This window comes from Manis pentadactyla, chromosome 5 (genome assembly GCF_030020395.1).
Source record: "Manis pentadactyla isolate mManPen7 chromosome 5, mManPen7.hap1, whole genome shotgun sequence".
Classification (NCBI taxonomy): Eukaryota; Metazoa; Chordata; class Mammalia; order Pholidota; family Manidae; genus Manis; species Manis pentadactyla.
Genome location: NC_080023.1, coordinates 83,240,259 through 83,261,479, shown reverse-complemented (window position 1 = coordinate 83,261,479; position 21,221 = coordinate 83,240,259). Strand labels below are relative to the sequence as shown.

Here is a 21,221-nt window from a genome sequence, read left to right as displayed (position 1 = left end):
AGGCTGAACAGAAGTATATGTAGCTTCTCAAGGGCGTCTGTTGCTCAGAATGTTTAAGAACCTCCAAATGAAATGAAACCCAAGGTTTAAGTGCAAAATAGTGCCTAAGTCAGGACTCTAATCTGCAATCTCATGCTTCTGGCTGTAAGTCCTGTGTACTTTTTCCCCGCTACATCAGTAACAGTTTTATAGGGAATAAAGTAAAAAGTTGACAGGTTGTTTCTTGCTGTTTCTGTTGATGATCTCTTAAGTTAAAGTAACAATACTGTCTAATATTGTTTTCTAACCCTGTAGGATGGTATTGAGCCGATGTGGGAAGATGAGAAAAATAAACGAGGAGGACGATGGCTAATTACATTGAATAAACAGCAGAGACGAAGTGACCTGGATCGCTTTTGGCTAGAGACAGTAAGATTTTAAAATAATAAAGCACTTCTGGAATACTAAAACTTAATTTACATTATCTTATATTTGTTACTTAATTGAAGAGAAGGTAAAGATGCTCACTCTAGAAAATCTAAGCCGGCAGTTAATTTTGTTCTATTATTTGAGTCCTGTGTATTTTACATACTCTTGCAATGAAACCCCCTACAACAATTATAAATCAGATACAAAGTGACTGGCAGTTGACTCCCACCTTCTACTATAATCTCATCTTTGTTATTTCATTAACTTCAAACTTACAGAACCTTACATTTTGTATGAAACAAATTTTTACAACCCTCTTAGATTATTGCTTTGTATATTAAACTTTCTAGATGAGTGAAGCAAACAAATTATAGCTTGATAATCATTGAGCTTGTATGTTGTGATGTAACCTGGAACTTATGGCTTCATAAGATATATGTTAAATATGAGATTATTGACATTTTCTATAGTGACAAGTTCTAAACCCTAAGCAAATTTTAGGAGCAGGGATCATAATCTTTTTTGTATCCCTAGCAATTGGCACAGTGATTTATAGCACTTACTAAGTTAGGTAATTAATAAGTATTGGAATGAGTGACTTTTTTTTGTAACAAAGAGACTTAATTTTGCTTTTGGGCAAGATTATCAGTAAACAGCTTTTTAGATTTCCATATTAAAAAGCTGTTTCAGTTTTTGCAAGATGCAGAACATTAGGGAGATGGATGGTGCTGATGGTTGCACAACGTTGTGAATATACTTAATGCCACTGAACTTCACATTTAAAAATGGTTAAAATGGTAAATTTTATGTTAAGTGTATTTACCAAAATTTTAAAAAAATTAGAAAGCTTTCATGAAAAACAGCAACAACTAGAGGCAGTCTACCCAGGAACAACTATTTCAGTTATTCCATTAATATTTGTTTGCTGGCAATATAAGCAGCAGCAGGGAAAAATGAATATTAATAAAGTAATTCACCTAACATCAATTGCCTGATTGCTAAGCAAGTTAAAACAACTGTTAAGGTTTTTGATATTAAAGAAATAAATGATTTTTTAAAAAGTCAGGACAAAGAACTGTGTGCATAAAATGCAATTTAGACATTCAGAAAGTCATTTCTTGATTTAAAAACTTCCAGTTTTGTGTGTGTGTGTGTGTGTGTGTACACACACACACACACACACACACACACAAATACATGAGCATTTGCTGTTTAATAAACTGTAATCTGTTGAATATGATTTGGGATTGGATTTCTTTTAAAGCTGCTGTGCCTTATTGGAGAATCTTTTGATGACTACAGTGATGATGTATGTGGAGCTGTTGTTAATGTTAGAGCTAAAGGTGATAAGATAGCAATATGGACTACTGAATGTGAAAACAGAGAGGCTGTTACACATATAGGGTAAGTTTTGCTGTTTGTGTACTTCTTTTAAAATACTAAGATAACTAAAAGCAGAAGTACCCTTATGTACAGCTTTTGAAATAATTGGATTTATAGATCATTATTTTCCTTATATTGTTTTCATGAACACTTTTATAATCATGAACTGCTGTCTTGGTATTCAGTTCATGTTTTTTTCATTCCTGTAAAATTTCTTTTTCCTAGCAATAGAGTATATCATCACTAGAGCAACTCTATTTTGGCATGTAGCATTTTACTTATTTGTCAAATAAGAATATATGTCTTTTATCCAACTTTAAAACTGTAGCCCTAATATATAATACTCATAGTATTCAGTGAGTATTGGCAAGTAGTATATATGTATTTCGTGCATGTGTGTACACTGTATGTAAAATCTTCATGACATTTAAGTGATAATATCTTAGTTCTGTCCATATTTAAAACCCACATGTATCAGTTTTTAACTTGTTGAGGGTAAATACTATTATTTGCAAAAATTGCCTGTTGATTTTTTTCCCTCCTAACATCAGTGTTAACTAGGATTTTCTTTACTACATTGAAATTAGTGAAATTTGTCTTTAAATTTTGTGTTAAAAGTAAGTATTGACCATAGGTCACAAAACGGTTTGCCCCTTTGTGTGTGATTTTTTTACAAACATTATGACTTACCTTACAAGCATAATTAATTTTGAATTAAAAGGTATGGCGATTTTCTGTCTCTTCCTTCTACAGAAGGGAAAGGAGTTGACTGTTGATGTATCATATTCTTAACCTTTCTGTCAGTGTCAAAACTTATGGGGGCGGTTCAGATTTCATAAAAAAAAAAACTATGAATTTCTGTACTCTGAAAAGTTTGTATTTATGTCAATATTAAAAGTTTTTGACATCTGTAAAACACTTCCTTTTTCAAGAAGAGGGTTTTTTGTACTCTTTTAAGTTGCTTGACTCAGTTTGCTCTTGCTTTCTGGCATTTTAATGATTATGTGTAATTGAAGGGAATAACTGTAAGTCTAATAATAGTTACAATTTTAGTTACCATAGATTTTTTTAAAGATAACTTATATAAGTAAAGGTACTGTAATCTTCTGGAGGGTGTGGAGTATGAATAAAACTGTCCTAGTATAATTAGAGAAATTTAGCTCCAGGAAAATATATATCGCTTTCTTTTAGTTTGATTTTGGTGCTAATGTTTGAAATGTTGCTGTTTTTGTGCTAATGTTTGAATTTTTGCTATTTTTTCTTTAAGATCCAAATTCTTGACTTTTGATGTTGTCTTGTGATCTGTCTCCAATTTACCTTATTAGTGTTATTTCCCATATTCACTTTCCTTATGAGCTGTAATCATATAGCCTTACTTTTGTTACCCAGCCTTAAGATGTCCTTCATTTTCTTAGCATTATACTTTTGATCTTGTGACTTTTAAAAGAGGAAGGGGTTTCTAATTTCACAGACAAGATTAGGTCCTCCTTGTTACACTGTATCACAGTCCCTTTACTTACCTTCTTTGGCACTCATCACATTTTGTTCTTAAAATAGAGTCACATCTTATTTGGAAATTAGACTGTACAGTTAGTATATAAAGCAGGAATCATATATGTTCTAAATTACCCTGAAAATGTAGTAAATCTCCTTCTTGATGGTTAATTTTTGAGTGTGCAGTCTTGTCAGTAATAAGTATGATAAATGTAATTGTATAGTAACATGCAATATTTATTATGGCTTATATGTATAATATGGTAGCATTTTAGATCAAAGGTTAAAATAGACACATGGATGTATTTTCGTGTAAATTAATTATATATATGATACAGCTCCACTCTCTCTATACTTTTGTGATTATTTGTAAATACCCAAATAATATAAACCATAAATATGAGCCCAGGGATTGTCTCTGCTTTGCTTATTACTGATTTATTAATAATTATCATAGTACCTGATACATTGTAGACTCTCAGATTTTGGTTAAGTGATTAATCAAGATTGTTGTGAAAATGAAAAGTAAATTTTGCTGAAAGGAAAGGTGTGCAATTTCCTAATCAACTCTCTAGAAATGTTTTTATATAAAGAATTAATAATACCAAATTTAGGATGTGTATGTGAACAAAAATTAATGACTACTTTTTTTCTTCTTCTAGGAGGGTATACAAGGAAAGGTTAGGACTTCCTCCAAAGATAGTGATTGGTTATCAGTCCCATGCAGACACAGCTACTAAGAGCGGCTCCACCACTAAAAATAGGTTTGTTGTTTAAGAAGACACCTTCTGAGTATTCTCATAGGAGACTGCGTCAAGCAATCGAGATTTGGGAGCTGAACCAAAGCCTCTTCAAAAGCAGAGTGGACTGCATTTAAATTTGATTTCCATCTAAATGTTGCTAAGATATAAGAGAAGTCTCATTTGCCTTTGTCTTGTACTTCTGTGTTCATATATATATATATTTTTTGAATTTTGGCTAGAGTGTCCACTATCCTAATCAAAGAATACAGTACATCATCCCCAGAATCCATAAAAGTGTTCCTGGCCCATTCTGTAATAGCTTAGTACAATTACCATTGCAAACACTTTTCCCATCCACAACATTAAAAAAAAGAAGTTACATTTCGATACCTTACTGGGAAAAAATGTTGTTTATGTTCCATGTATACAGGAGCTCATTTTGCTGGTTTGAAAGAGTATGATGCATACAGTTTTCTAGCAATTGTCTTTGTTTCTATTTACAGCATTATCTTTGCTGTACTCTTGCTGATGGCTGCTAGATTTTAATTTATTTGTTTCCCTACTTGATAACATTAGTGATTCTGATTTCAGTTTTTCACCTGTTTTGCTTTTTTTTTTTTTTTCCCTCATGTAACATTGGTGAAGGATCCAGGAATATGACACAAAGGTGGAATAAACATTAATTTTGTGCATTCTTTGGTAATTTTTTTTGTTTTTTTGTAACTACAGAGCTTTGCTACAGAGTTATGCAATTCATTCAAATCAGTGATTTATGTGTGATTTCCTAAACATAATTGTGGATTATAAAAAATGTAACATCATAATTACATTCCTAATTAAAGTTAGTATGTCTGTTTTTGTATCTTTATGCTGTATTTTAACACTTTGTATTACTTAGGTTATTTTGCTTTGGTTAAATGGCTCAAGTAGAAAAGCGGTCCCATTCATATTAAGACAGTGTACAAAACTGTAAATAAAATGTGTACAGTGAATTGTCTTTTAGACAACTAGATTTGTCCTTTTATTTCTCCATCTTCATAGAAGGAATTTGTATACTCCTTATTGCAAGGCAGTCTCTATTGTGTCTTCTATGTGAACAGCCTAAGTTTGGAGCACTAGTTTGATTATTATGTTTACTACAATTTTTAATAAATTGAATAGGTATAGCATCATATATATGGAATTAAACTGATGTGGCTATCTTTGTTTTTTTAAACTAAGGCACAGTCCTTCAGGTAAATAATGTATTCTCAAATATGTTAAAACTCACGAGAATTGTATCTTAGTGCATCACCATTTGATGGTAGGAATAGCAGTTGTTAAAACAGTTGCTGAATTGAGATGTCCTTTGTCAAAAATGATAGCATAGGATCAGAGTGCAGATGGTGGGGGCATATGCATAAAGAATTTTGTTAGTGTTGCCAAGTAGAATGGAATAAACAGGTATGAAGACATATTCATATTGGTAAATTGGTGTAGTATGGTTTTATGCAAACTTGAAAACGTGGTCTACTCATTGTAGGCATCATTTGTAAGCAAATTTGAAAACATTTTGCCTGTAAAATATAATTGTATATTTCAGATCTGGTGAAATGAAATAGGGCTGTCATAGAAAGGTAAGCTGAACTATAGGTAGAATGAAAATCATTAGGTCAGAGAAAAATTTGACTAAATGGTGATTATGAATTAATCATTTAAAAACTGATAAGCTTGACAAAGAAACTATATAAAATGAATATGAAATTAATGCTATTTATTTCATTCAAGAATTTTAAAACAGCTTTAAGGATATCACTGGTTACTATCTGAGTACTCAACACTAAACACCTCATGTTCAGTATTCTAGAAATACTGAATCTTTTGTTTATAATCTCAGTATATTGTACCTAATATCTGCTGTTTAAGCATGGCTGATTAGTTATGGTGATTTGTTGTTTGTGTTGGTATGTGTAGTTGTGAGCACTTTAACAGCTTGCTTAAGTGATCATAGTGGTGTGTTGATAGTGGGTGGGATTGGCATAGTATATGCCAAATTAGTGCTCTGTTTCCTTAGTTCTGACATGTGGCCCATTTTAAGAACCATCAGCTTTTGGGTGGAGGAGGAATAATGCATTAAATGTACACAGTTCTAAATTTTTAAGAAACCAAATTTATAACATTTGATTATCCTTAACCACTATCATTGTAGAATCATAATCTGTTTTATTTTCATTTTATTTTTTCCATTGGGTGAGGAGGAATGATAATTTACTGAGTCAGTTTTGGCAAGTGCCACTTAAGTATTACAGTGACATACACTTCATAACTTCATTATCATTTTTTTCTAAGATTAAGCTGTACATGATTTTCTAACCTTTCCCTCCCTGTTCAACATGGTATTACAAATAAATATATTTTCATAGTAGAGAATAAAAATAATCTTTAACAGATGAATAGTAGTTCATTGTAGGGATGTGACATACATTATTTAACCAATGTAACTGTTAGTAATCCCAATACTGTAGAAGGATTTCTAATACAATATGTAAGATTTTAAAAATTACAATACTTAACATAGCACTTACTGTGTGTGCCTACTGTGAGGCAGTGTTCTAAGCACTTTACATGCACTTTAGTTGGCACAATAATCCCTTGACATAGGTGCTGTTATCCCCATCTTATAGATGAAGAAATAGGTTGTGAGGGTGTAAAAAACTTTACAGCTTGTAAGTTGCAAAGTGTGCATTTGAATCCTTGTAGTTTGGTTCCAGAGACCCTGTAAATCATATCAGACTCTAGTAAAATATTTTATAGGCCAGGCATGTAACATTTCATTTTACTTTCTTTGGTACTGAAACTTGAAAGATAGTTGGAGAGTCCACTGGGCCTGCTCTGTTTAGCAATTAATCATTTGGGGAGAGATTTGAGAATGTGGAGACAAAGGTTCAGGAGTTTACAGTCATGTAAGTTAAGTGAATATTTTGGTATACAATTTTAAGTGTATCCTGTAATCTAAGATAAATGGCAAAATAAAACAAAATTTTCAAATTGATAGGAGTTCAAGATTCTTGCTGAAAGTTTGCATTTAAAAATTTTAATTTCTAAAGCAGTGTGATAATGTGACATTTTACATTTTAAAATTAAGACAAGTTAATGACAAGCTATTTTTTATCTGTTAAGGATTGTCTTCATTATTGAGTAGGGGAATAAAACAACTGAATTTCTTACTCAGAGTCAGAATTTCTAGACAAATTCAAGATATTAGATCATATTGACAATAAAAAACAAAACTAGATCAGTGCTATCCAGGGTCTCTCTCTGGGTCAGTATAGAAATTTGAGAATGTCTAGAAACTTCTACAGCAATTTGATAGTGCTGTGACATTAAAGTATGTGATCACTTTTCTAGTAATTTTTAAAAATAAAGTTTACAAAAGTGTGTTTTTGATGGTGCAATTTGGAATTAAAACTGGTGGTTCATTACATACAGTTTGAGAAACACTACTTAATACTAACCTGTTTTCCTTTGTATCCAAAGGCAGCGTATTTGCCCACCAGCTCCTAAAGCGTCTAGGTTTGTATCTGTCCACTCCTTACAGCTAATGGACTTGGTGTGAAAATTTCAACGCTGATCTGTGGTATTCTGCTTATTATGAATTCCGAAGTAGACATTAGGTAGCCTTCCAAGTACCTTGGGTAGTTTAGACTTTAATACTCTTGTCAGAATTTCACTGCTAGAAGCAAAAAATGGAATTGTAGGCATGTGATCACATAAGGTGCTTTATGCTTTTTGTAATTAAGAGAACCAATTTTCACATTTTAATCTTGCCCCATTTTCTTTAATTTAGAACTTTGTAATTCTTAGCACAGAAGTTATTTGTCCCTACCTTCCCTCCAAAATACAGATACTGAGTACCTACCTCTATTTACTGTGCTCTAGGCGGTGGGCTTACAGTAGATAACAAAGTACACTTGGTCCTGCTGTAAACTTCAAAAAGAAGACATAGATTCAAAGTAAATCTCTCCATAAGGTTGTACAAATAGTTTTTGTTACTTAAAGAGAATTCCTAGGGTTTCTATTACAGGGGATTAGTAGTCTAGAGGTAAATCTAAAATGAGGTGGTTTGCTCTGAAGACCCAGCTGTAACATTGACTCTAAACAAATCACACTATAGAGTCAACCAAACCTTCACATGTAAATTACAGTTTTGCAAGACTTAAATTTTACTTTATATTACTGAACTCTGTATAATTGTCCAAGGAAAGTTTTGTGGTTCTTTTTTGGTTATGTGATTGTACTTAAGAAATTTTCACCATTCATTTAACCATTGAGTATGTAAAGGATTTTAAATGTGATTGTGTCTGCATTAGTGTGGTTTTGTAAATAGCAATACTCTTAAGATAACAAAATACTGGTTGTGTTTCTTTTTCTTTAATGTTTGACCAAACATAACACATGCTTGTTTTATTTTCACCACAGAAGGGTAGAAGTTGAAAATTTCCTGTATCCTTCAATTCCACTCCTCTTTCCCAAGGTACACTCAAAATTTCTTGTAACCGTCTATAAATTTTCTGTGCACGCACCAGATATATGTGTGTGTGCAAATGTTAAACTTTTTTCTTTGTACACAATTTTGCTAGCATTGTTTTCTCATTTAATAATCTTGGACATTTTTACATGTCATACTGCATGTAGAGACATTATTTTTGTTAATCGTCTAGTAATCCATTATATGAATATATGCCTTATTGGAGCACTTGTCTTGCCTTATAATTCTTGCCTTTCCAGTCTTCCGGTGTAAATTGTCACCTTCGTACACTATAGGGCTTTTTATTTTGATAAGTATGTGTAAACAGTTTGCTTTTATTTAGTACTAAGTGGCACTTATTTTCTCCCCCTTCCACTCCCAGATCATTCTAACTCACATACCTGAATCATCAATTTTGTAATTGTGTTCTATGGTGCTGCTTTGCGAATTGTACGGTTTGGGTCCTCTTTTTCTGATTAGTTTTTTAATTGCTTTATTCTAGTAAACCCAATATTGTTAAAAATACAAGTTTATTTTCTAGATTATACTTTTTCCCAAAAACAGTAAGCTAGTAGTACTGTTTTACATCCATAAGCATTGAAGAAGCTTGATTCAAAAGATTGATATTAGAGCTAGTTTTCTTTTTAAGCTTTGTAATAAATTTAACTTCATACATGTTTTTTGAAATGAGAACATTTCCCAAGGAGCTTTACATAGTCATAACCAGTTTCCCTTGGTCAAAACAATATTGTTTTTAAGTATGTTTTTGTTTTGCTTTATTTTTGTCTTCAGCCTTCGACTCAGTATTGTGCATGGTGCCTGGCACTTTGTTTTGATGTAGGATACTCTGAGATATGGGAGGCATAAGGTTTGTCCCAGCTTGACCCTGCTTTGACGTTATTATGTTAAAGTGTTAATTAAGTGTGTTACATAAGAACTTGGGACTTTTTCTATCCTAGCACTGCTTCCTAGGTGTAACCATGATTAAATATGCAAAGTCCTGTACTTCTCCAAGCATAAGGAATTTGTAATTGAGCCAGAATGATACTTAAGGGAATCATAAGTTTCCATTTCACATGCTTTTTGCTTTCAGGAAACCACAAATTAACCTCCTCTTCATGCTTTTTTTGAAGTGCTGCTATTTACAAGATTTCTATCTTTAAGTGTTCATATCTTCCATTTCTGCTTATCCTTAGGTTATCTATCCTATCACTTTATTTGTGACAGTGACTTCCAAATCTCTGTCCTTAGCCATGACCTTCCTCATGGTGCTTCAGATTTATGTTTCTTCCTGCCTATTGGAACTCTTATGTCGGGTCAGTGAACTATAACTCATAGGACATAATTGGCCTGCGTTCTGTTTTGTAAATAAAGTTTTATTAAAACATGGCCTCATCCATTTGTTTACATATGTCTGTGGCTATTGTTCTACAATGGCAGAGTTAGCTAGTTGTGGTAGAGACCGTCTGGTTTGCAAAGCCAAAGGTAATTCACTGGTCTTTTATAGAAAAAGTTTGTTGACCCTTACTCTAAATGTTTTGTAATGACGATGTTGGCAAAGACCAATTAATGTTACCTCTGTCCATTTCGTTTTTACTTAAGCAACTCCTAATGCCAATTACACTCAGTACAGTCAACTGTGATTTGCATTACTTAATTTCTACCTTCCAGTCACAGTGTCTCTGAGTACACTGCAATTGAATTCTTATGCTGAAAAACATCCTGATTTCCCTATGTTTTGCCCATGCCCTCAAATACTCGTGTGCATGGTAAGACTTTTACTCCTCTTTAAAAGTGGCCAAGGTAACCAGAGTTCTGTCAAACTGGACATTACTGGAACTTACATACTTGTTATCAAAGTGGTAGTTGGTATTTTTAATTATGAAAATGACTGCAAAGCAGTTTCTGAATCATCCAACAAAGCACTGTAGGATTGTTTTACTAATACATTTCCTAATATATTTTCTATATTACCTAAAGCAGCATGTGGTATTCATGTACTTGTTCCTTGTTTTATATTGGGAAGTAAGCAAATGAGAAAAAGAGAAGAGAAAAGATGAAGCCAGAAGTAAGGTTAGCAAGCCGAATACATCCCATAAAGCCAATCTAGTGACCAACAAAAGGGAGAAGCAAGTCAGAGATGCTAGTATGCCTGGGGAACTGCCATTTGTGGACTGTGGATTTTGCTTTAAGTTACCTAGCAGGCTATGCCAAACAAAGGAAGACAGGATCCAGGAGACTCTCTACAGTAAGATTAAAGAAAAAACCACCACCTGCTCCAGAAAAGCAGATGGAATGGGACAGCCTGAGTTCACATTCTAGTTCTGCCATCTATTAGATGTATGAACGTAGTCAAGTTAGTTGAGCTCCCTCAGCAGTTTTTCACCCCTGCATCAGAGGGCAATTGTGAGACACTAAATGAGGTCGTGTGTACAGAGTACAAATGTGTAATGAATGTTATTCTTTTTCCCATGGGTCTTCATGGTGCTTCAAATTAATGTGAACATTTAGGATATTTGAATGCCATTTGAGAGGATACCAGAATTCAGGTGTGTAGATCTGTGTATTGCTCATACCCAGTATCGTCAGAAGTACTGCACCTGTATTTATAACCAAAGTAGCCCATAAATTTCCACTGGTATGGTATGCTTAGTGGTACTATGCTCATTGAGAACCAGTCCTGTAGACTGTTGCTTTTCAAATTTTATTGTGTGCCTGAATCAGCTGGTCATTTTGATTGTGCTTGGCATCAAGCCTGTGATTCTGCATATCTAAGAAGCTCCCAAGTGATTTAAATGATTATTGTAATACATGGGCCACACTTAAAGGCATAATGTTCTGAATCTGCATAGTCTAAGTGGTAGCTCAGATATGGACATTTCTATAATTGTATAAAGTTCTATTGGGCAGCTATATAGTGTATATATACATAAATTCTCAAGTGAACATTTAATTCTCAAATAGTTTTACTTTTGGACATGTATCTGAAGAACTAGTTAAGTGTATAATTATGCTTTAGGAGCAGTTTAGGATGAGATTACCCTCCTTTTTGTCAAAGTTGAGCTTGATAAAGACATGCATCTGAACGGAATGTCACCAAAATCTGCAGAGATGGGTCTAGGTTCTACTGAAAGAGTTTTAAAGCATAAAACAGCATTTTTCGTAGTATTTCTTACTGTAACCTACAATAAGAAATACGTGGTTCAGTTTATGTATATATGTGTATACCAAACATTTCACTCAACTTTAGCATGCATGGGGTATGCATTCTGAGATTTTTCTGTGCTACTCTATTCCTTTTATACTGGTTCTTGATCCTCTTTCATCTCGTTAGTCACAGTCTGCACTTTGAAAACGTATAAAAATTATCATTACATTATCCTTAGTAATGTGAGTCTTAATAAACATTTTAAAGCAGTTTGTGAGTTGGCCACATTGGTCATAAAAAATTATCTCTAAAGCCTTCATTGTTTAGTTACTGGTTCATTTAACTTTTTAAAAAATATTGAGGTAATATTGGTATGTAACATTAGTTTCAGGTGTATAACATAATTATTCAATATATGTATATGCTACAAAGTGATCACAAATCTGGTTTCTATCCATCACCATACAGTTGACTCTGTCACCCATTTTGCCCACCCCCAGCTCCCTTCCCCTCTGATAACCACCAGTCTTTCTCTGTTGTCTATAAGTTTTGTTGTGTTTGTTCATTTGTTTTGTATTTTAGATTCCACATATAAGTGAAACCAGTGTTTTTTTCTGATTTATTTCACTTAATATAGCCTCAAGGCCCATCCATATCACAAACGTCAAGATTTCCCTTTTTTAAAGTAACTGAGTAGTATTGTATTTGTGTGTGTGTGTGTGTGTACACACACAAATATATACATGCACACATCACATCTTCATCAATGGACATCTAGGTTCTGTTGTAAATAATGCTGTAGTGAACATGGGTTTGCATTTTATTTTTAAGCTAGTGTTTTTTATCTTCAGAGAAATACAAGTGTAATGGCTGAATCATTTAATGAGTTTTATTTTTAATTTTTGAGGAACTTCCATATTGTTTTCGATAGTGGCTATACTAATTTACATTCCCACTAACAGTCCACAAAGGGTTCCCTTTTCTCCTTTCTCCACATCCTCTCTAACACTTCTTGTTTTTTGTTTTTTTTTTTAAATAGCTGTTCTGATATCTTGTGGTTTTGATTTGCTTTTCTCTGATAGTGATGAACATCTGTTCTTGTGTTTGTTGGCCATCTGTGTCTTTGAAAAAATGTCTTCAGTTCCTCTGCACGTTTTTTAAATTGGATTATTTGTTTTGCTTTGTTTTTTATTGAGTTGAGCACTTTTAACTTAATTAGATGCTAACGTAAGTACCAAATATATTCCTAGGTAACTGAAAATTATTTTGCCACATGGCACTGTTAACTCTTAAATCAGTTTAATAGTTAAGACATTGCTACAAGTTCTAATGCTGGATTTAGGTAGGTACTATGTGGAATACTTTTTTTGTGGAGGGGGAGGGGCTGGGGGGGCGCAGTAATTACATTGCAAGACTTTTTGATGATGAAGTCTTTGAATGACTTCAAAGCTGCCTATTTGAGGTTACACAATTCATGACAGTAAACCTGTATCATCTGCAAACGAATACATTGTATAGCAGAAGAGCCTATATTCATATGGTATCAACTAAGTTACAAATTAGAAGGTGGAGGAAATAATGCATGTTAATTTTTTATCCCATTGGAATTCTGGTGTTTCTTAGTATTCAATCTCACACAAGTATTAAAAGAGCAGACTCAGTATTTAGCCATTCAACAAATATTTATTGAGCACCTATTAAATGCCAGTCATTGCTAAGTGTTGAATAGACAGTAGAGAATAATATAGACAAGGTTTCACTGTCATGATTATAATTTTGTAAGTTTATATAATTTAAATGTATGAAAACATTTATTAAATGACTATTGTATGCCAGGCTAGTTTATACTAACAACAAAGCAGAACAAAAATCTCTCACCTAATAAAGCTTTTGTTCTAATAGATTTGTAAATGTTTATTTTTTCCCATGTATTTCTAAGAGTTTGCGTTTTCTAATTCAATACAAAGTTATTTGTTGCTAAAAGATGACACTTCATTGTTGCTTGTATGCTTTATCATGCAGAGAAATAGCTAGTATTTCTCCACTGAAAGATAACCACTGGTGTTACTTGACCCGAATCCCTCCCCTTTAGGAACTATTGCTTCTCCCTACTCCCTATAATCCATATTGCTTTAGTATAGGATAAAGTTTTAAATAGGGAGGTTTCACTTCAGACTAATAGAATTAATCTATGTGTGAACTCCAGAGAAATACTGTTTTAACTTTTAGTTTTACATAATATCAAAGTTACAGAAAAGTCAGAATAATAAAAAGAATTTCCATATACCCTTCACCTAGATTCATCAAATGTTAGCATTTTACCACATTTACTTTATTCTCATTTTCTTCCTGAACCATTTGAGAATGAGCTGACATCTTTCTTTGCCCTAAATACTTCAGTGTGGGTTTCCTAAAATATTTAATGTATATTTCCTAAAAGGTAGAACATTTTCTTAGATAACCAAAATACAAAGATCAAAATTAAGAAATTAGCATTAATGCAAAAGCACAACCTGTGAATCTTACTCAGATTTTATCATCTATCCCAATTGTTCCCTTGAATGCAAATAAAAACCTTGTTTATACATTGCATTCTGTTGTCAGATTCCTTTATTCTTTCATCTGAAGCAGGTATTACATATTTTTTGCTTAGTGATGTTAACTTTTTGAAGAGTACATGCCAGTTATTTGTAGACCTTTTAAATTTGGGTTTGAATGTTTCCTCATGATTAGAATCAGTTTATGAAATTTGGTGATGAGTATACAAGAGAAGTTATGTTCTCAGGGCGTCATACCAGGGAGCACATGACATTTTGTTCCAGTACTGGTGTTAACTTTGATAACTTGATTAAGGTGATGTCTGTGGGTTTCCCAATGATAAATTTACGAATTTTCCCTTTGGAGTTAATGTCTTGTAGCAGAACTTCCTGTTTCTCCACCGATTTTACCCACAGTGTTTTAGTGCCCATTGATGGTTTTGCCTTCAGTTATGATTACCAAATGGTGATTTTTGTACTTCCATTACCCTTCTCTAACTGTTGGCTTCTTATTGTAGAAAGAACTTCTTACTTAAATTATTTCAGTGCAGATCATGGGCTCTATTTTATTCCACTGATAATCATTTACTCTCATTTTGATACTCATACTATCCTAGATCTGGTGAGTGGGAGTCTAGTCTGTTCAAGCTGGCTCCTTGTCCTTTTCATGTGTTCATTCTTCATTCTTCATTCATTCATATTCTTTTGAGTGGAATTTACTTTGGGGTACTAAAGGATGTCCTAGGATTATCATCTGTTCTTTCTCTACATCAGCCCTGAAATAGGTGATTTTTCCTTGGAGCCCTGATTTCTTTAGTGGAGAATGGAGCTTATAACAAAGATTTGGGCAGTGGTATACTCATTGCTACCACGATGTCATTGCTTGTAAGTTCTCAAAGCAGACAGAGTTAGGAAATAGAAGTATGTAGGTGTACATACACACATACATCTCTGTATCTGTAATCCTTTATATACGTGTGTTCTAAGTCCATGAGTTCATGCTGATATCTCTAATTCCAATCCAACATCTCGGGTCTTTCTATTCCCTTTCCATGTGTAATTCTTTTATGTGTTTAGTGAGAAAGGATATCATCCCCAATATATTTATTCAGTCATAAAGTACACAAAATAGTTTCATAATTGCTATGCTATGCCTTTGCAAAAAAGAAACCTAGGAATTCAAGATATATTTAGAGTTCATTGTATCTTTAGATTTAGAGCATTTAGTACAAATGCTGTGTTCCAACCTTTAGTTCTCCCTCCTACCCACCCCTTAGGTGTAGCTATGTTATCATTTGAAATATTTCATTCATTTGTTTCTGTTTTTATTCCATTTTAGTAACACCCTGCAGTCATTTCACGTTTTTCTCCTCTCCCTTCCCCCTTTTCTTTTCCCTTTCCTTTCATTTTTTTCTTTCCCCTCCCTCCCTTTCACCCTTCCCTTCCCTCCTTTTCCTTTTCTTTTTTTTCCCTCCCTCCTTTTTCCCATCCTCCTTCCCTTTCTTCCTTGCATGTATACAACATGGTTTATGAAGTTCTACTCAGGAAAATGATAGCCTCCCTCAGTCCTTTATAAACCATTCCAACCCGCCTGGTTGGAATGTGTAGGTAACCAAATACATATCTCTGAATTATCTTTATTTCTTTTTGCACAAAGGAGTAGATACATGTCTTAGTTTACTTTCTCTTCTTAATTACACAAAGGTTAACATACACAGATGTTTTTGCCCTTTGGTTTTTTCAACTGGCAATGTGGGAATTATTAACAGCTACAGTACTCCATTGTCCCATGGTTTATTCAAACACTGCTATGTATGACTATATTCCAATAAAGTTGGCCCTTGAACAAGGTGGAATTTAGGGTATCTGACCTCCTGTGCAGTTGAAAATCCATGTATAACTCTTTGACTCCCCCAAAACTTAACTGATAGCTTTTTTTAATTGAAGTATTGTTGATACACAATCTTACAGTAGTTTCAAGTGTACAATACAGTGGTTCATCGGTTACCTGCATTATTAAATCCTCATCCCCACTCGTACAGCTACTATCTGTGAGAATAGAAAGATATTGCAGAACCATTGGCTATATTCTCCATGCTATCCTGCTGTCCCCAATGACCAACATATACTATTGAGAATTTTTGTGCCCTTTTATCCCCTTCTTCTGCATCCACCCACCCTAACCCCTTCCCCCATGGTAACCACCAGTCACTTCTCAGTGCCTATGAGTCTACTGCTCTTGTTCATTTTGTTTTATTTTAGATTCCACAAATAAGTGAAATCAATGGTATTTGTTTTCTCCGCCTGGCTTATTTCACTGACCATAGTACCCTCTAGGTCCATCCATGTTGCAAATGGCAGGATTTTTTTTTTATAGCTGAATAATAGTCCACTGTGTATATGTGCAACATCTTTATTCATCTATTGATAGGCACTTAGGTTGCTTCCATATTTTGGATATTGTAAATAATGTGGCAATAAATAATAGGGGTGCATATATCTTTTCAAATGAGGGATTTTATTTTCTTCAGGTAAATTTTTAGGAGTAGAATTCCTGAGTGAAATGGTGTTTCTATTTTTAGTTTTTTGAGGAACCTCCATACTGCTTCCCAGAGTGATTGCACCAATTTAAATTCCCACTGACAGTGTAGGAGGGTTCCCTTTTCTCCATATCCTCAACAGCACTTATTTCTTGTCTTTTAGATAATATCCATTTTGACTGGTGTGAGGTGATCTCTCACTGAGGATTTTTGTAACTATGTTCATCAGGGATATTGATCTAAAATTTTTTGGTGTTATTGTCTGGGTGTGGTATTAGAGTGATGCTGGCCTCACAGAGAAGTGTAGAAGTATTCCCTTCTCTACTTTTTGGAATACTTAAACAAAGATGGGTATTAGCTCTTCTTTAAATGTTTGGTAGAATTCAGCTGTTAAGCCATTTGGTCCTGAAATTTTGTTTGTTGGGAGTTTTTTGATTATCAGTTAAATTTTATTGCTGGTGATTGGTCTGTTCATATTTTCTGTTTCTTCCTGGGTCAGTCTTGGAAAGTTGTATTTTTGTAGGAATTTGTCCATTTCTTATAGGTTGTCCAATTTTTGGCATATAATTTTTAATAGTATTCTCTAATAATTCATTGTATTTCTGTGGTATCCATTGTAACTATTCCTTTTTTGTTTCTGATTTTGTTTGTGGTCTCTTTTTTTTCTTGATAAGTCTGGCTAGGGGTTTGTCTTGTTTATTTTCTCAAAGAATGAGCTCTTGGTTTTGTTGATTTTTTCTATTTTATTTCTTCTCTTTTATTTCTTTTCTGATCTTTAGTATGTCCCTCCTTCAACTAACTTTGTGTTTCATTTGTTCTTTGTTTTCTAATTTCTTTAATTGTGAGCTCAGACTTTTTTATTTGGGTTTGTTCTTGTTTCTTGAGGTAGGACTGTGTTGCTATGTATTTCCCTCTTACAGCTGCTTTTGCGGCATCCCACAATCATTGGACTGTTGTATTTTTGTTTTCATTTATCTCCATGTATTGTTTGATTTCTGTTTTGATTTGTTCATCGATCCATTCATTACTTAGAAGCATAGTTTTTAGTCTCCATGTGTCTGTGAGCTTTTTTGTTTTCTTTGTGTAATTTATTTCTAGTTTCATACAACTGTAGTGTGAAAAGTGCTTGATACAATTTCAATATTTTTCAAATTTATTGAGGCTATTTTTGTTGCTTAGTGTGTGATCTGTTCTGGAGAACATACTATGTACACTTAAGAAGAATGTCTATCCTGCTGCTTTTGGGTGGAATGTTCTATAGATACCTGTTAAATCCATCTGATCTAATGTGTTGTTTGGTGCCTCTGTTTCTTATTTATTTTCTGTCTGGTTGATCTGTCTACTGATGTGACTGGTATTTAAAGTCTCCTAAGATGAATGAGTTACAGTCTGTTTCCCCCTTTAATTCTGTTAGTATTTGTTTTACATATGTAGGTGCTCCTGTGTTGGGTGCATAGATATTTATAATGGTTAAATCCTCTTGTTGGACTGATCCCTTTATCATTATGTAATGTCCTCCTTTGTCTCTTGCTACTTTCTTTGTTTTGAAGTCTATTTTGTCTGATGTAAGTAGTGCTAAGTCCTGCTATTTTCTCCCTGTTATTTACATGAAATACCTTTTTCCATCCCTTCACTTTCAGTCTGTATGTCTTCGGGTCTGAAATGTGTCTATTATAGGCAGCATATAGATGGGTCTTGCTTCTTTATCCATTCTGCCACCCTGTGTCTTATAATTGGTGCATTCAGTCCATTTACATTTAAAGTAATTATTTATAGGTATGTATTTATTGCTATTTTATTAATTGTTTTCTGGTTTTTATAGTTCCTCTCCATTCCTTTCTTCCTCTATTATACTCTTCTTTTGTCATTTGATGGTTTTCTTTAATGTTATGATTGGATTTCTCTTTTTAAATTTTTTATGTATCTGTTATAAGCATTAGGTGTATGGTTTCCATAAGGTTTATGGATAGCTTCTTAACTATATAGCAGTCTGTATTAATTTGATGATTGCTGTATTTCAAGCCCAATCTAAAAGTACTTCTTTTTTATACTTTCTCTACACTTTATGTATTAGATGTCATAATCTGCATTTCTTGATGTCATAATCTGCATTTCTTATGTCATAATCTGCATAATCTTTATGTCAAAATCTTGCATCCACTGATTTTGTGGATAGCAGGTTTTGGTCCTTTTTTAATTTTGTACTTGCTTCGTAAGTGCAGTAAGCTACTAGCTTTACTGTGGGTTAATTTTCACTGCTGAAAACTATTTTGATTTAAGACCATTTCCATCAACAGAAGTCCCTTTAAGATACCTTGTAATGCTGGTTTAGTGGTTATAAATTCCTTTAGCCTTCATTTATCTGGGAAATGCTTAAACTCTCTTTCAAATTTGATAATTTTCTGGGTAGAGGATTCTTGGTTGAAAGTTTTTCTATTTCAATACATTAAATATTTCATGCCACTCCCTTCTTGCCTGTAAAGTTTCTGCTGAGAAGCCTGCTGATAGCCTGATGATGTTTCCCTTATAAGTAATCTTTTTTCTCTCTGGCTGCTTTCAATACTTCTCCTTATCCTTAATCTTTGTCATTTTAATTATTATTTGTCTTTTGTCTTCCTGAGATTCCTTTTGTTAGGGGCTGTCTGGGCCTCCATGAGCTGGAGGACATGAGTGTCTGTTTCCTTCCCCAGTTTGGGAAAGTTTTCAACAATTATATCCTCAAATAGACTTTCTATCCCTTTGTTTCCCTCTTCTTCTGGTACCCCTGTTTGGTGAGTATTGTTTCATTTGGGGTTGTCACACATGTCTCTTAGCATTCTTTCACTCCTTGAGAGTTTAAACATTTTCTCTTTGTTCCTCAGCTTCATTGTTTTCCTGTTTCCTAATTTCCATCTCATTGATTGTCTCCACTACTTGCAACAGTCTGTTATTCCCTCCATTGTATATTTCATTTGTTACTGTATCATTCAGCTCTTAGTAGCTCTTTTTCAACTCTTCTATCTCTTTGTTGAAGTCCTCCCTGAGATCTTTAGTACTTTTTTGCAGATCACTAAGCATATTTATGACTGTTACTTTGAAATCCTTATCAAGAAGATTGGTGATCTGTGTTTCATTTACCCCTCTTTCTGGTGTCTTACCCTTAGTTTTGTTTGGAACATAATCCTCTGCCTCCTCATTTTGTCAGGGTGCTTCTTCCTTTGTATTAGATGGATCTGCTGTGCTTCCTGGGCTAGAGAGTAATGGCTTTAGGCATCCTATGGTACCCAGAAGGTCAAGACTCTCTACTCATCAGGGTTCTCCTTTCCAGGGGGGCCCCAGTTGCTGTTGGTGGGCTATGGGTTGGGCCACCTTTCTCTCTGTTTGCCCACAGTTTAGTCTGTCTCATCTTGGACTTTCTTGAAGTTTGCTTCAGCCAGACCTCTGTGAGCAGAGTAGTAGTGTCTGTTGGGATTGTTCTGGGTGGGGTTGCCTTAAGCCTGCCCTGCAGCAAAGGCAGCGCTGTTGGGCTAACAGGGTGGGCAGGGCAGTCATTTGGCTCTGGAGCAGCACAACTCAGCAGTGAGTTGTGTAGTGGGGGAAGGGTGTGGCTGGGCTGGGCTGCCCATGAGGAGGAACACTGGGAGGTAACTCCTGCAGGCACCTGTCTCGTTGGGCTGAGACAGGGCCACCAAGAAAGCTGGCAGAACCTCCCTCTCCTGTCTGTCAGGCAGCAAAGTCAGGCACTGCTGGTCCAAGTGGACAGGCTCACTAGTGGTGTGCAGGGAAGTGCCTCGGGGCTGAGCTGCCAGCGAGGGAGATGGAGCATTTTGGGTTCCTGTGAGTGCCCAACCTGTTGGGCTGAAGGATGGCTGGGGAAGTGCCATCCACCTGCCCTATCTCCTGTGGAGAGAGCTCTATTCAGCCCTTGCCCCTCTGACTCCCTTCCTGCTGCTGTAAAATCTTTCAAACTACTGTCTTTGCTTTGGGTCTCAGCAGGACCGGTGCAGTGTGCCTGTCTTCCACAAGTGGCTGAAGTCTCAGCCTCCTAGAGTGCTCCATCTCTCCCTGGTGTCCAGCCCCACTAACCAGCATAACCCAATGCAATGTGGACTTGCGTGCTCAGAGTGGACCTCCAGGGCCAACTGTGCAGAGTTCCTGAACACCTATCCCCTCTCTGCTCCATTCCTTTTCTCCTGCCTGTGGGCTGGTATTGAGAAAGGTCTGGGGTCCTAATCGATCGTGACTCTGCCACTTTATCCTCTGTATGGTCTTCTTCACCAGGTGTAGGTGGTCTGTTCTGAAGTCCTCAGGTTGTTTTCAGGGTTAGTTGTATTTGCTGTTGTTGCTTCTTTGGTGTGTGTGTGGGGGAGGCAGTTTCCACCTTGCCTTCCTACTCTGTTCATCTTTTCCCCCCTAATAGCCTACTCTTGAGCAGAAGCCTTACCAAAAATGTTAAAACAAATTTTGAATGTCATATGTATT

At 34.8% G+C, this 21,221-nt stretch overlaps 1 protein-coding gene across 2 annotated transcripts in view; it reads left to right on the top strand.

Moving 5' to 3' along the window:
• The window catches only part of EIF4E (eukaryotic translation initiation factor 4E), a 38,243-nt gene extending 33,041 nt beyond the window's left edge, over positions 1 to 5,202 (top strand). Inside the window, exons 4-6 of one of the 2 annotated variants that reach the window (XM_036914063.2) lie at positions 295 to 408; positions 1,673 to 1,812; positions 3,948 to 5,202. In XM_036914063.2, coding sequence (XP_036769958.1) covers positions 295 to 408; positions 1,673 to 1,812; positions 3,948 to 4,062 — 369 coding nt within the window. In that variant the 3' untranslated portion in view covers positions 4,063 to 5,202. The remainder of the gene's footprint in view (positions 1 to 294; positions 409 to 1,672; positions 1,813 to 3,947) is intronic. The other variant, XM_036914062.2, reaches the window with a different exon arrangement.
• Positions 5,203 to 21,221: the final 16,019 nt, after the last annotated feature.